The sequence below is a fragment of the Acomys minous genome (genome assembly GCF_964271855.1).
Source record: "Acomys minous genome assembly, chromosome: 9".
Classification (NCBI taxonomy): domain Eukaryota; kingdom Metazoa; phylum Chordata; class Mammalia; order Rodentia; family Muridae; genus Acomys; species Acomys minous.
Window position 1 is genome coordinate 106,589,040 of NC_140490.1, and position 12,911 is coordinate 106,601,950.

Sequence of the window (12,911 nt, forward strand, 5' to 3'; positions counted from 1 at the left end):
AACCATATCCAAACCATATCAGTGAGCCCCTCTAAATACTTATAAAGACCATACGGTCAATTTCATTTGAGGGGCAAAAAAGTTCTAAGGCTGATTGTTACATCTATGCCACCCATTTCCTCATTATAGTGCATTAAAATATGTAGCTTTATATATGACAGCTAGTGACTATGGCAGAAGGCTACTATCAAACCTACCTAAAGGTCCTATTTAGATAGGACTCCTGCACACTGCTGTTTTCAACCTAAAGCCCCGTCATCACCAGACACTAGATTACAGTATATGCTCAAGCATGTACCACGTCCGTCAGTTTTGATAAAGAGCCTCCATTACGTCTCGCAAATAAGAAGCCTGCAATTTTAGTCCCTTTAACAAGAGTTATGCTTTCTACTGGGAGAAGAAATAAATGGCTAGGGAGGGCCATGCTTAAGTGCCCTGGCTTCCACTCAGTCATCTGCTAGATAAATGTTTACCAGCTGGAGGTCAAGGTCTCTTCTCTTTGGCCTTCCCGCTCCTTATCCTACTCCCATGAGTTTGCATTGCTTCTTTAAAACACTGCCAATTCAAGTGAAACTATGCACAGTGCATGTACATTAACACTATGGCACCAGCCAAGGACAACATGTGCGGTAAACTTCAAACCCCTACCCAGATCTAATCAATAAATAGGACATCAGGACATTCTTCACAGTTGAATGGAGAGTGGGGACTGACTTTCACATGAACTCTGGTGCCCCATATTTGACCATGTCCCCTGGATGGGGAGGCCTGGTGGCACTCAGAGGAAGGATAGCAGGCTACCAAGAAGAGACTTGATACCCTATGAGCATATACAGGGGGAGGAGGTCTCCCTCAGTCACAGTCATATGGGAGGGGAATAAGGGAAAAATGGGAGGGAGGGAGGAATGGGAGGATACAAGGGAGGGCATAACCATTGAGATGTAATATGAATAAATTAATAAAATAAAACTAAATTTTTTAAAAAGTATTTTCGACTGCAATGCTTTTTCTGGTACTAGTGATTTCACCTAAAGTCTTGCGTATACTACCACTGTGCTGTACCTGTAACTGTTATTTAAAGCTTTTTGAGAAAGTGCCTCAATAAATTGGCTCACAAGTCTCAATCTTGTAGTCTTTCTGCCTTAGCTTCTCAAGTAACCAGAACTGCCAGCCTAGCTCAACTCACTGTAGTTTCAATTTATGAAAGGGTCATCAGCAAGAAACCTTTCCATAATTTAAAGTTCCTCTCTCTCTCTCTCTCTCTCTCTCTCTCTCTCTCTCTCTCTCTCTTTCTTTCTCTGTGTCTCTCTGTGTCTCTGTCTCTCTCTGTGTCTCTGTCTCTCTCTCTCTCTCTCTCTCTCTCTCTCTCTCTCTCTCTCTCTCTCTCTCTCTCTCTCTCTCTCTGTGTGTGTGTGTGTGTGTGTATTAGCCAATGAATAGCATTTGTCCATGGTTTCTACTTCTGGTTCATGCTTGATGGGTTCCTGAACTGACTTCTCTCCAGGATGGACTCAAACCTGGAAGTATAACACAAATCAACTTTTTCCTACTCTAAGTGATACGTGGTCAACATGTTTTATTACAGCCATGGAATTCAAGCAGAAAAGAAATATAAAGTAAAAATAAAGGCACATTTGATCTTACATCACCATGTTTTCATGCAGGTTACGTGATAGGAGAGTGAAAACAAAGCACTGGGAAAGAGCAACAAGCTGTAGGCCGTGAGGTCAAAGCAAGTATAATAGTGTATGAATGGGACTTAATTAACAATTTCAAGAAATTATAAAAAGACAAAAGAAATGCTCACAAAGTGGTGTGGAATCACATGCCTATAATAGCAATAGAAGAGTCTGGATACAATTTAGGAAATTACATAGTTATCCTTGCTGAAACAAAAGCCATTCCCACAGTCACAAGTACAGGAGACTGGCTTTTGCCATTAGTGTCTCCTGAGTAAAAGATACCACATCTTTTGTGAAGCCAGGAAAACGCCCTGAACTTCACATCACTTCTGTTCAGCAGGAAGCATGGCCAACTCTGAGGCAGTAAACATCTGGCCACTGCAGGTTTTTATGAAAGCTTACTTTTTAAAGTTCTCTGGAAAGGCCGTATTACATTCAGAACCACATGGCTTCTTTATCTCCATCTCTCCAATAAGGCTGAGATATCAGAGTACCTGAAGGATTGGGAGGGGACTTAAGGTGACAGGCTATCCTAATTATATGAAATGAAAATGATAAGACAATAAAAAAAGACAAGGAAAATCCCCCAAAATAATAAAATTCAGGTCGTTTTAAAACAATATAATCTTACATGCCCATAAATTAAAAGTCAATATGAATGGCGCATGGAGAAAATTATTTATGGCTTTGAATGCTAACGAATGTCAGTATTTTGATTTGTATTATTCCTGGGGCTATTTATGTCCAGCAAAAGGAAATGTGCCTCATGTTGACTTCTACTGTACAAAAGCAGAGTGAATATAATTGTTTAGATTCCTGTGTCAGTGAAGGATAGTAAGCAGGATGCTTACATGTCGTTATTAGTTAAAACTGTGTATCTTGAATTATGGAAAGGGCCCCTAAAAAGATAACAATCACATCAGCTTTGGTTCTCAGTAAAAAAAAAAAAACAACAACAACACTACAATGGTAACTGTTGTTTCTAGAATGCTGAATCATAAAGGTTAGATAAGGTAATTTTATGTGAAACAGTAGCTGAACATTGTTCTGAACTAAATCCCCTGCCTTTTGACAGTTCATATTTCAGCAACAGGTATCATGTTTTCCCTTGTCGCAGAGATAGGGGTAACATACGAATTGCATACATCCATATAAATCACCAAATCAGAATTACAGGAAAGACCTGCCTCTTATGAGGACTTCTCCAATCTAAATGTGGCTGAATAGAAATCACAGTAAAAACAAGTCCAGCAAGCCAGATGTTGCTCTGCGCACAAAAGGAAAGAGCTTTGCTTTGAACAGAGCGAAATGGAGGGGAAAAGAAAAGTCACAATTCCAAGTGATGATAAGAATTATGAACGAAGCACAGAACAGAGCATTGCGCTTCTGATAAACAGACCATGTAGCGGGGGGTGGGGGGTGCAGGGCTTTTCAGGAGAACATCAAGTACTTTCACAACCAGAGCTTTATGGAGCCCAGTTAACTTTGGCTAGACACCGAAGTCTGGCTTAGTGTGTCCACGCAGTAGCCAAAATAAAGGTTTTGTATGTCAAGAATTACTGTCAGATTCTCCAATATCTTTTCTTCTTTCCCACTAACCTAAATCTGGAAAAGAAGCTAACAGCCAAGAAGGTTTTATTACAATTTAAATCAATATTAATTTTACAGGCTTACACAAAAACTACAAAATGTTCAGCTTAAATAAATGGAACAGAACAAAGATATAAAAAATTTTAAAAAACAATAATAAAAAAGGAAAAGATAAGGCTTCAGGACATACACAGATTTAGAAACAACTAGAAGAATCTCCTGAAAAACAATAACGGAAACGGTATTTCTTGGTGTCCTTCTCAGTGCATGGCTGACTTTAAATGCATGGAGTTAGCCCTGGGCAACAGAGTTCAACCAAGGAATAAATCACACTCTTAAGAAGCAGAGAAATTCAAACTCAGCTTGCATTTTGTATTTTATTTGGACATGACTCTGGTATGAAATTTCCATATATTTTTAAAGAGATGTCAGCTGGGTCCTACTATATTTAAACATGGACCCCTCTAGTGACCTTAAGGCAGAACTGCCCCTAAGGTACCCTGGGAAGTTTTTATTACAAGCATTAGGGTGGGTCAAAAAGTGCAAATAGTTTTAAGTCTTCTATTTATGAACAATCACATCTGCAAATAGAAACATATTTAACCACACAATCTAAACTGACACTTAAAACAAATACAAAAAAAAATAATTTTAAGAAATGGGTACAAAGATACACAAACTTACTTTCGAGACTCTCTAATCAGTTTTTTAAAAAAGCATATCAATGGGAAAAATCCAAGTTAATAACACTCAGCATACAAAACTTTATAACTGAATTTAATTGTACTATTTAATTACTGAATGACTTCCAGGGAATATTAATTAAATCTCAGAAGCTCGGGTTCTCCATTCATCAAATGAACCTGTATTCTCAAAGGACGGTCAAGAAGTCGCATGTCCTAAAGGAACAGAACAATAAAATGACCCCTGATGGCACATCGCTACAGCTAAAGAACAGAGCATCGCTCAGGGAGCTTCTTGTTCCACAGACTGTAATTAATAACGAGAGCTGTAACTGTACAGTGGGCAGAAGATGAGACGTTACAGTACGCAGCCCTAAGTAGGAGATTTTATCTTTGGCATAGCCCTCATGTCTAGGCTCAGGGAACTGTGTGAGAGACAGACAACGATGGTGTTGGAAGAATCCAAGGAAAAGTGTCTCCCAAAACACAACTGGACTGATATTGACATCAACTCAAAGAGACCGTGGCAGCACACACAAGACCTGCATAAATTCAAACCAGACAAAATCCCAGCATGGAGAAAGGGAAGTGAACACGAAATTCCACCCCTAGCCAAGAAGCTATTTGCAACCGATACTTGCTGGAAAAGGGAAAATCAAGTTTCTCCAGTGGAGTGTTAATGGGTGTATCAGCCAAGCTCCAGGGGAGCCCAATGCCCAGGAGCAGTGGGACAACACAAAATAGACTGTTTTTCTCTGTGCTTGTTCTATGGTAGTAGTGGTCATGGGTTCTTTTGCTTTGTTTGGTTTTTTTTTGTTGTTTTTGTTTTTTTAAGATTTATTTATTATGTTTACAGTGCTCTGCCTGCATGTACACCTACACACCAGAAGAGGGCATCAGATCACATTATAGATGGCTGTGAGCCACCATGTGGTTGCTGGAAATTGAACTCAGGGCCTCTGGAAGAGCAGTCAGTGCTCTTAAACTCTGAGCCATCTCTTCAGCCCTTGTTTGGAAATTTTTGGTTGTTGTATTATTGATTTTCTTCTTCTTTTTTTTTTTTTTGTGTTTGTTTGTTAGTCTGTTTTCATTTCTGTTTTTTTCCTGTATTTCCTGTTTTGTTTTTGTTTAGAGACACAGACAGAGAGCTCAGGTATGAAGTTGGGTGCATATGAACGTGGGGAAGATCTGAGAAGAATTGCAGGATTATATATATATATATATATATATATATATATATATATATATATATATATATATACACACACACACACATATATATATATTCAAAATTCTTATGAAAAAGTTTTTATAATAAAACAAAAATCAAAAAGAAATAGCACCAAGCACAGAGAGTCCGATGATGGGCCTTCTTCTAATATCATCTTCTTTTCTATAGCTCTGAGAGATTATTCATGTGTTTTGTTTTGTTTTGTTTTTTTTTTTGTACAGTCATGCCACTTTCATTCAATTCTGCAGCACACATCCTTGAGAATTAATGCAATGCTCAGTGTGGATCAAGCAGTCTAAGTACATGTATGGACCAAATGATTAAGAGACAGTAAGTATCAAACTAAAAGGATGCACGTTGACACGCCGTGAAATAAATCGGTAAGAGAACCCGTTCTAGGTCTAATATCAAAAGATAGACAAATGTGTATGGCATTCAATTACCAAGTGATGTTACAGAGATACAGCGAAGATAGCTAATGACGATCAGAAAGTGAAGGGTTACACTGCTTGAGAAATTCAGGCCAGACTTCACAAAGGAAATACAATTTCAACAGGTAGAGAATGGCTATTCTATTTCTTTTCTTTGCTTTTTTTTTTTTAAACAGAAAAATGAAACTGACATGATCTATAGGATGTGCAAAGGAAGTCAGGGAGACTCTTCGACATACTAAAAATATTACAGGGATTGTTAAAGAAAAGTGTGTAAGGAAAAATTTTGTGAATGAATCACTCTACTGACTACAATCAGAATAGTAATCATCAAATTTTCTCATAAAAGATGACTTCTAAAATGAAAGCCTAGCATACAGTAGGAACTCTGATAGAGCTGCCAGCCATTTTTTACACAGTTGACCTTTGGTGGCTTTTGACACAAAGGGGAAACACATCATTTCACTTCCACTCCTCTTGAGACTAGTAGCCAGCTCTGCTTTGTAAAACACACAAGCGCTCAGAAGTCAAAATGTGTGGCGTTTTCCACCTTGCCAATTCGGTGGCATACTAGAAGACCAAAAAAACCTATAACTGGTCAAATGTAATACACTGGGCTCAGAATCTGCCAAACTTTTAATTTAGAAAAAACTATTAAATGTGGCTGTGGGGTTTGGCTCTATGGCTAAGCCGTTCCATAGAAGTCTGCATTTCATCTACTCATCAAGAAGGAAACTAACTATAAAAGTCTTACGGGAGGGAAAATTTAAAATTTAGATTGTTATATACAAGCCTTTTCTTCCTTTCCAATATGTTTCTGTAAAGCAAAAACTCGTAAAGCAGCTTTAAAAATCTGTTTTGAAAAAGAAGGTTTAATATACTCTGAATTGAATTGAAATCTAACAGAACAGGGTACCTGTTCTCTATATTCAAGTATTGGGTCTAGGCACTTCAGCATTGCACATAAAAATGTTACCATTTCTGTCTGTTTCTTCTTTGTAGGAGGGATCAGATTCAGGCAGCTGTAACTTTTATTGTGTTTTCTAAAAGAGTTCTTTGAAAACTGTAAGTTCGAATATGTCTGTGTGTACTCCATGAGAAAATCTCAGGAGCTCCCAATGTATTTTGTACATATTTTATTTCTTTGTTTCTATGTTCGTATACGGGGAATCTTCTCTTCCTCCGAATGAAAATGGTTTCATTATCATAGTACTTGTCGGTAAAATCTTGATGTTTCCTTCTTCCCCTCAGCATTTCTATTATTTGCGTATGACATCGTGCTTTTAAATGTTGTATGTCACCATCTCTGGCAACGATAGTTATTCTTTTATAAGTTTCTTCAGATTTTTTCATCATGCCAATTTGTTTCTCATCATATGACGGAGAATCCAATGTTGTCCATTCATAGCTGTGAGTTTGCTAATGAAACTTTCCACCTTGAGATAGGTTCACTCTAGTGTGCGCCTGGCTTATGGCCATTTATGGAGTACCTCCTAATGTACATATAGGGAAATCTTTTCTCCATAAGAATATGTTTCTATGGGTGACAATTCAATGAATTAAGCAAAGGCAAGAGATGAGGGAACCGGAGAAGGAATGGATCTGGGGGAAGGGAAGTGAAGAGAGACTAGGAGGAGTAGAGGGGGGGAACTGTGGTTGGGAATGTATTGTATGAGGGTTTTTTTTTTTTTTTGGTTTTTTTTTTTTTTTTTTGAAGATAACTTTGGATCAAGCCATGCTTCCCTCCTCATTCTGGCTATTGTCCATTGTCTGTTGATCAAACACAATACACGAAGCTGAATACTTAGAAAGAATAAAACCCTATTGATATCACAGTTCTGGTATGTTTAAGAGCAGGGCCCCTGTTCCAACTTGTTTCAGGTAAGGGTCTTCTGGGTGCATCCCAGCAGGACAAATGATATCATAGTGGAAACATGATCAAGAGGGGGAGACCACACGACAAGATACATAGCCAGGGATAACTAGGGGCCTTGTTTATTTTCAGAAGAATTTACTCTGAGATCACCATTCACTAACCCCCTCCCCCTGTGAAGGTGATGTTACCCCTGACTGAATTACAGAACATACCATATCCCTCTCTGACAGGTCATCACTTACTGTCACCACATGAAAGGTCAAGCCTCAAGCATATGCACCTCTGGGAGGCACACTCAACCCATGTGCAAAGCAAATCCCTGATTTTCCCCTTGTCTCATCTTGAGCGGTATGAGTCATACCCGTGCCGTGGGTCTCTCTTACTCATCTGCTTTATCATCGAAAGCGTCTGTTCTCACTTTAAAGGCGGGTGCCTGCTTCTTAGCAGTTTTTGTACACAGAGGAGAAACCTGACTCCTACAGTCATGCACTGAAAATTATTACCCTGTTGCAGAGCCTTTTACTCAGCCCTGCACTGTGCCAGATGCCCTAGTTCATGGTCTCCTCCGGTAGACTTGAGAACAAACTGATAGTCCATTATTAGCTACACTGAACAGACTTCTTTGGGCTTCTGACTAAGCAATTATTGCTGCACCTGATTTCGTCCCCAAATCAGTTCAGATACCTTATCCATTTACCCCCCTGATTATTGATTATTACTGTGTAGTTATTCTTCATCAATATTGTACTCAGAATAAGTGTAAGCTAAATGTATGTAATGTTAGGGATGAATATTAATGTACCTTCAAAGTATCATTTTCATTCAGTCAGCTAAGATTTATAATGGAAATTGCCAGAGTCATTCTTGTTATTGTATTTTGTTGGTTTGGGTTTTTACTCGTGTTCTATTCATTTGCTTGAGACAGTCTCTCCCTATTATGCAGCTCTGGATACCCTGGAACTTGCTATATAGAACAAGCTGGTTTCAAACTCACACAGATCCACCTGTGTCTGCCTCCCAAATGCTGGGTTTAAGGTGTGCACCAGTATGCCTGGCTCCTGAGTCATTCTTTTTTTTTTTTAAACCATCATTATGATGTATGTTGAACATGCCTAAGTTTCTATATGTCACTTTAACATATTGAACATGAGCTCTATGAGCAAAGCTTGCCCTCAAATTTATCTCTGATATTTTATTCTTGAGTATGGCCTTAAATGAGTATGCTCAGAAATATCTGCCCACAAAATGCTTACTTTCTTATATGAATATGCATAGAAACCCCAGTACAACCACCAACACTTACATTGCATGAGGAGAGCAATGCTTTGGAAATAAAATCTGTACCTGTTATACATAAATCTTTCTTGGTGTTTTTATTTCTTGCAATAAACTCATTCTTGCTTTATGCTCACCAACAGTAGAACCCACGTTGTTTGGTAATACAAGCTTTTCTACTGTACCCAAAATCATCACGTTTTGTCCATCATTCTTTTTGTACCTTATGGTGATTCTTTCTTTTGAAGAATACTTTCAGTGTAAGTTTTCAGTAGAGTTAATTTTACTTAATTTCTCCAAGGCCTGGGAATTCCCTGATTCATAAGGCCAGTCAATAAGTCTTTTATAGATTGCCTCTAATAAGGAATTACAGAATGTATAATGTTTTATATGAGAGTTATTTGGTAAAATTAGTACTAGCCTCGGCCAATTTAATTTGTACAAATGTTGCTATTTAAGCAACCTGAATAGCTAATGACATAGTTGAGGTTCTCCATTTATGTCTGTCTCATTGATACGTCAAAGATTACATCTCACATCTTATAGGCCAGATGCAAAAGTTTACTTATTTTTTTTTCTACATTGTCTGCTTTGGTCTCTGCCATATCATTATCATTGATTAACTAAGGTCACCGGTTTCAGAATCAATCAGTACTTGAAACCCCAGTTATCTCTAGTACCCATGGGGGGAGGGGAAAGATCAATTTCTGAAGAATGAGAAAAATTGGTACTTACTGTTAACGCGAGCAGTTTCCCATAGGTGAGATGAGCAGGGATGTGGTCAGTCTTGGATCTCAATGACTCCATGTACCAATGCTCAGCTTCAGGAAGTTTACTTAGCCGCATGTATGCTTCACCTGGAGAGAGAAGAGTGAGTTAAAGCCACACGGAAGCTGCAATACCTCATGCGTCAATGCACAGGGAGATAACGACAGGCAACACCCCCCCCCCCAAAAAAAAATCCAGAAGAGCTTGGAATTTCTCCGGGAGGTAATCATAAGTCATCAGAAAGATACAGCTGACATGATTGAACAGTATGCAATGCAATGTATACACAAAATGAACCATCACATGATACTCCAGGGAGATGGATCAGGGTCTGCCAGGCAATTAAGAACACCTGGGTTTAGATTCCCAGCACCTATGTATACCAAGCCAGGGGTGCAGTACAGGCCCATCAGCCTTGAAACTCATTGAAAGGTCAGCCTAGGTTAACTGTAGATCTTCAGTTTCAGTTGAGACCCTGTCTTGAAAAATAAGAGTAGAGGTGTTTTGAGTCGACTCAACAGGTAAAGGCACTTGTTATGAATACTAAAACCTGAGTGTGACTCGTTCATCCACATGGCGGAAGGCCAGAACTGATTCCTGTAAGTTGTCCTCTGACTTCCATATGTACACTAAAATAAGTGTTTACAAAAAGTGTTATGTAGTACAGCTTTGATTTTTTAAACATGAAATTTCATTCCCAAACGTAGATCATGTATCACCATTCAGTTTTTGGAGATCAATTATTTCATTATTTATTTCAACCACTTACGCTTTTTACTTAGATTCATTTAGTCTTTAGAAATATAGAGAGAGAATGATTTCACGGCTAGCCTTATGTGGGGACGAAGAAAGGAGGATTATGATCCCGCCATCTGAAATCTTTCAACTATGTAAAGGAAGTAAGGGAACATGAAATAGTTAAAATATTTTTGGATTAAGTATCGCTGCTAAGCCAGGAATAGTGGTATATCGTTGCAATCTCAGCATTGGGCAGGCTGAGGCAGGATCATTACAAATTTTAGCTAATATAGCAAGAACTTCTCTCAACAAAATCTATGCAGGTATGTATTAATTTTCTTCAGCATTTTCAATGTCAATAAAAGTAGTAAATAAAATCTACTGGTGTCACTTGAAAAATTAATTAAAATACAATAGTTAATAAGTTATGCCAATTTTTACATACACAAAACAAATCCAGGGCCTTTCAGCCATTAGCTTTCATTTTTGAGCTACTAAAACTTATAGCTAACTAGCCACCAAGCAGTTAAGAAAAAATGGAAAATAACCCCCAAAACATATTAGTAGATTTTTTTTATTATCACCCCTATCTCCTTTATGCTAGAATATAGAAAAAAAACTTGGTTGGTAGAAAAATTACATTTTAAGATAACATATAATTAAGATAAGTAATTTAACTTTAATTGACATGGCAAATGTAGATGCTGTTCAGTTTCAAAGAGCAGGCGAGACTAATAACTTACTTTATTGCCAGGCAGACTTTTATAACTAGCCACAGTCATAATGACATTTCTATTCCATATCCAGTAGCTCTCCTAAACATGCTACCCACATTGGTAATGCATCTTTAGTTCAAGAGAAGAACTTACTCCCTTTAAAAAAAAATAAATGAATATATTATTTCCTTTGTGTTGTTTGGTTGGTTTTTCTTGCACACTGCTATCAAGATAAATATGTCTCATAAACTGAATTGGCTCTTAACCTTTCAATGCCGTGTAAGTGGTTGGTGAGGAAAAAAAAATACATATATATAAGTGTCAAATAATATGCAAAATGCAGAAACTGTATGCATTTACCCAAACCTGTTTATTTCCAGTTTTAATAATAGTCCTTACACTCAGCTATCATGAGAGTGATAGTTTGGAAATGTTTGAGGTTTCTGAGCCATGAAGTTTTAACATGCTGTTACTTGAAATTGAGTAGATTAAGTCACATGGTTAGGGTATGATGCCAGAAACAGTAACATCAACACTAGAGCCTGGATTAGAAAACATAGAAATGCTTTTAGTAGTACTGGCAGGACATAAAAGATTTTTTTTCCAGTTTCTCAAGCTTCTGAACTAATTATCTTGTTTTTTAACTTGGGGAGAGGCTGTTTCTATGCAGCCTAGCCTGGACTGGCACTCAAATTCTCCAAGCTCCATCCCGCCAAGTGCTGGGATATAGGTATGTGCCATAACTCCTGGTAATAATTTTCTTGATTTCATTTTAATATATCTAAAGAAATAGATGCTTTCAGACAGGGTTTTGTTTATTTTGTTTCTGTTATTTTTTTAAAATGATTTACTTAATTTTATTTTATGTGCCTTGGTATTTTGCCTGCATGTATATCTTTGCGAGGATGTTGGATCCCCTAGAATTGGAGTTAAAGGGGTTGTAAGCTGCTGTGTAGGTGCTGGGAATTGAACCCAGGTCCTTTGGAAGAGCAGACTGCGTTCTTAATAGCTGAGCCATCTCTCCAGCCTCCTGTGATTTGTGTTTTCCCCCCTTTCCTTACCATGCATGTTTACTTTCAACTAAAATAAATCATTTTTCTTGGAAAAATGAATATCTTCTAGTGAAAAAATATTAGACATGATTTATTTAACCAACATAACACAATGGGCCCAGAGTATTTAAAGTCTAAATGTAATTAATGATAAATTATGTCTGAACATTTATCTGTAAAAATGAGTTATAAAGCCAGAAGGAAGATGGGTTAACGTTACATCTGCTATCAACCTCAGCTCTTCACATTTTTCATGTCTGTACTTGAAAGCTATACAACCATTGCATTTGTTAGAGCATCTGTTTTTGTTTATTAAAACTTTCACTAATAGGTAGAATAAGTCTTACAGAAAAGTGGAAAAGAACCACAATTCCTGAGTGTTTTGAGATTTAAGTCATATAAATTACACTTAACTTTGTTCACATGCAAAGAAATACAGAAAACATTACATGCTATTTCCCATTAGAAACATCATACTTGAAATAAAGTAGTGATTTTGTAAGTGTTAATAATTAGTATATGGATATTTTCCTTTGTCAGAATTTGTAAATAACATTACTTTGCAAGTTTGAAGATATAGGGAAATAGTAGTGATCCATAAATACAATATATAATATAATCACAGTACGTGTGAGAATACTGATAAAGTAACCTATATTTATTATAATTCTTTATAATTTAGAAAATCATCCTATATAATCATTCATTGAATCTTACCAAGTGATAACAATACTGAATATATTGTAAATTAGGGTAGCAAGCTGGCAAACATCTGACATATTCACCCTGCCTTCTAATTTTATATATCTGAGCATGCAGATTTTTTTTCTAATTTAACCTTATCAAGGAGTCTCAACATAACCAAATGC

The 12,911-nt window shown here is 37.3% G+C and overlaps 1 protein-coding gene across 1 annotated transcript in view; it reads right to left on the reverse strand.

The window, feature by feature from the left end:
* TMTC2 (transmembrane O-mannosyltransferase targeting cadherins 2) overlaps positions 1-12,911 on the reverse strand; it is a 387,068-nt gene that overhangs the window by 113,088 nt on the left and 261,069 nt on the right. The window contains exon 8 of the mRNA XM_084795967.1: positions 9,504-9,625. Coding sequence (XP_084652093.1) covers positions 9,504-9,625 — 122 coding nt within the window. The remainder of the gene's footprint in view (positions 1-9,503; positions 9,626-12,911) is intronic.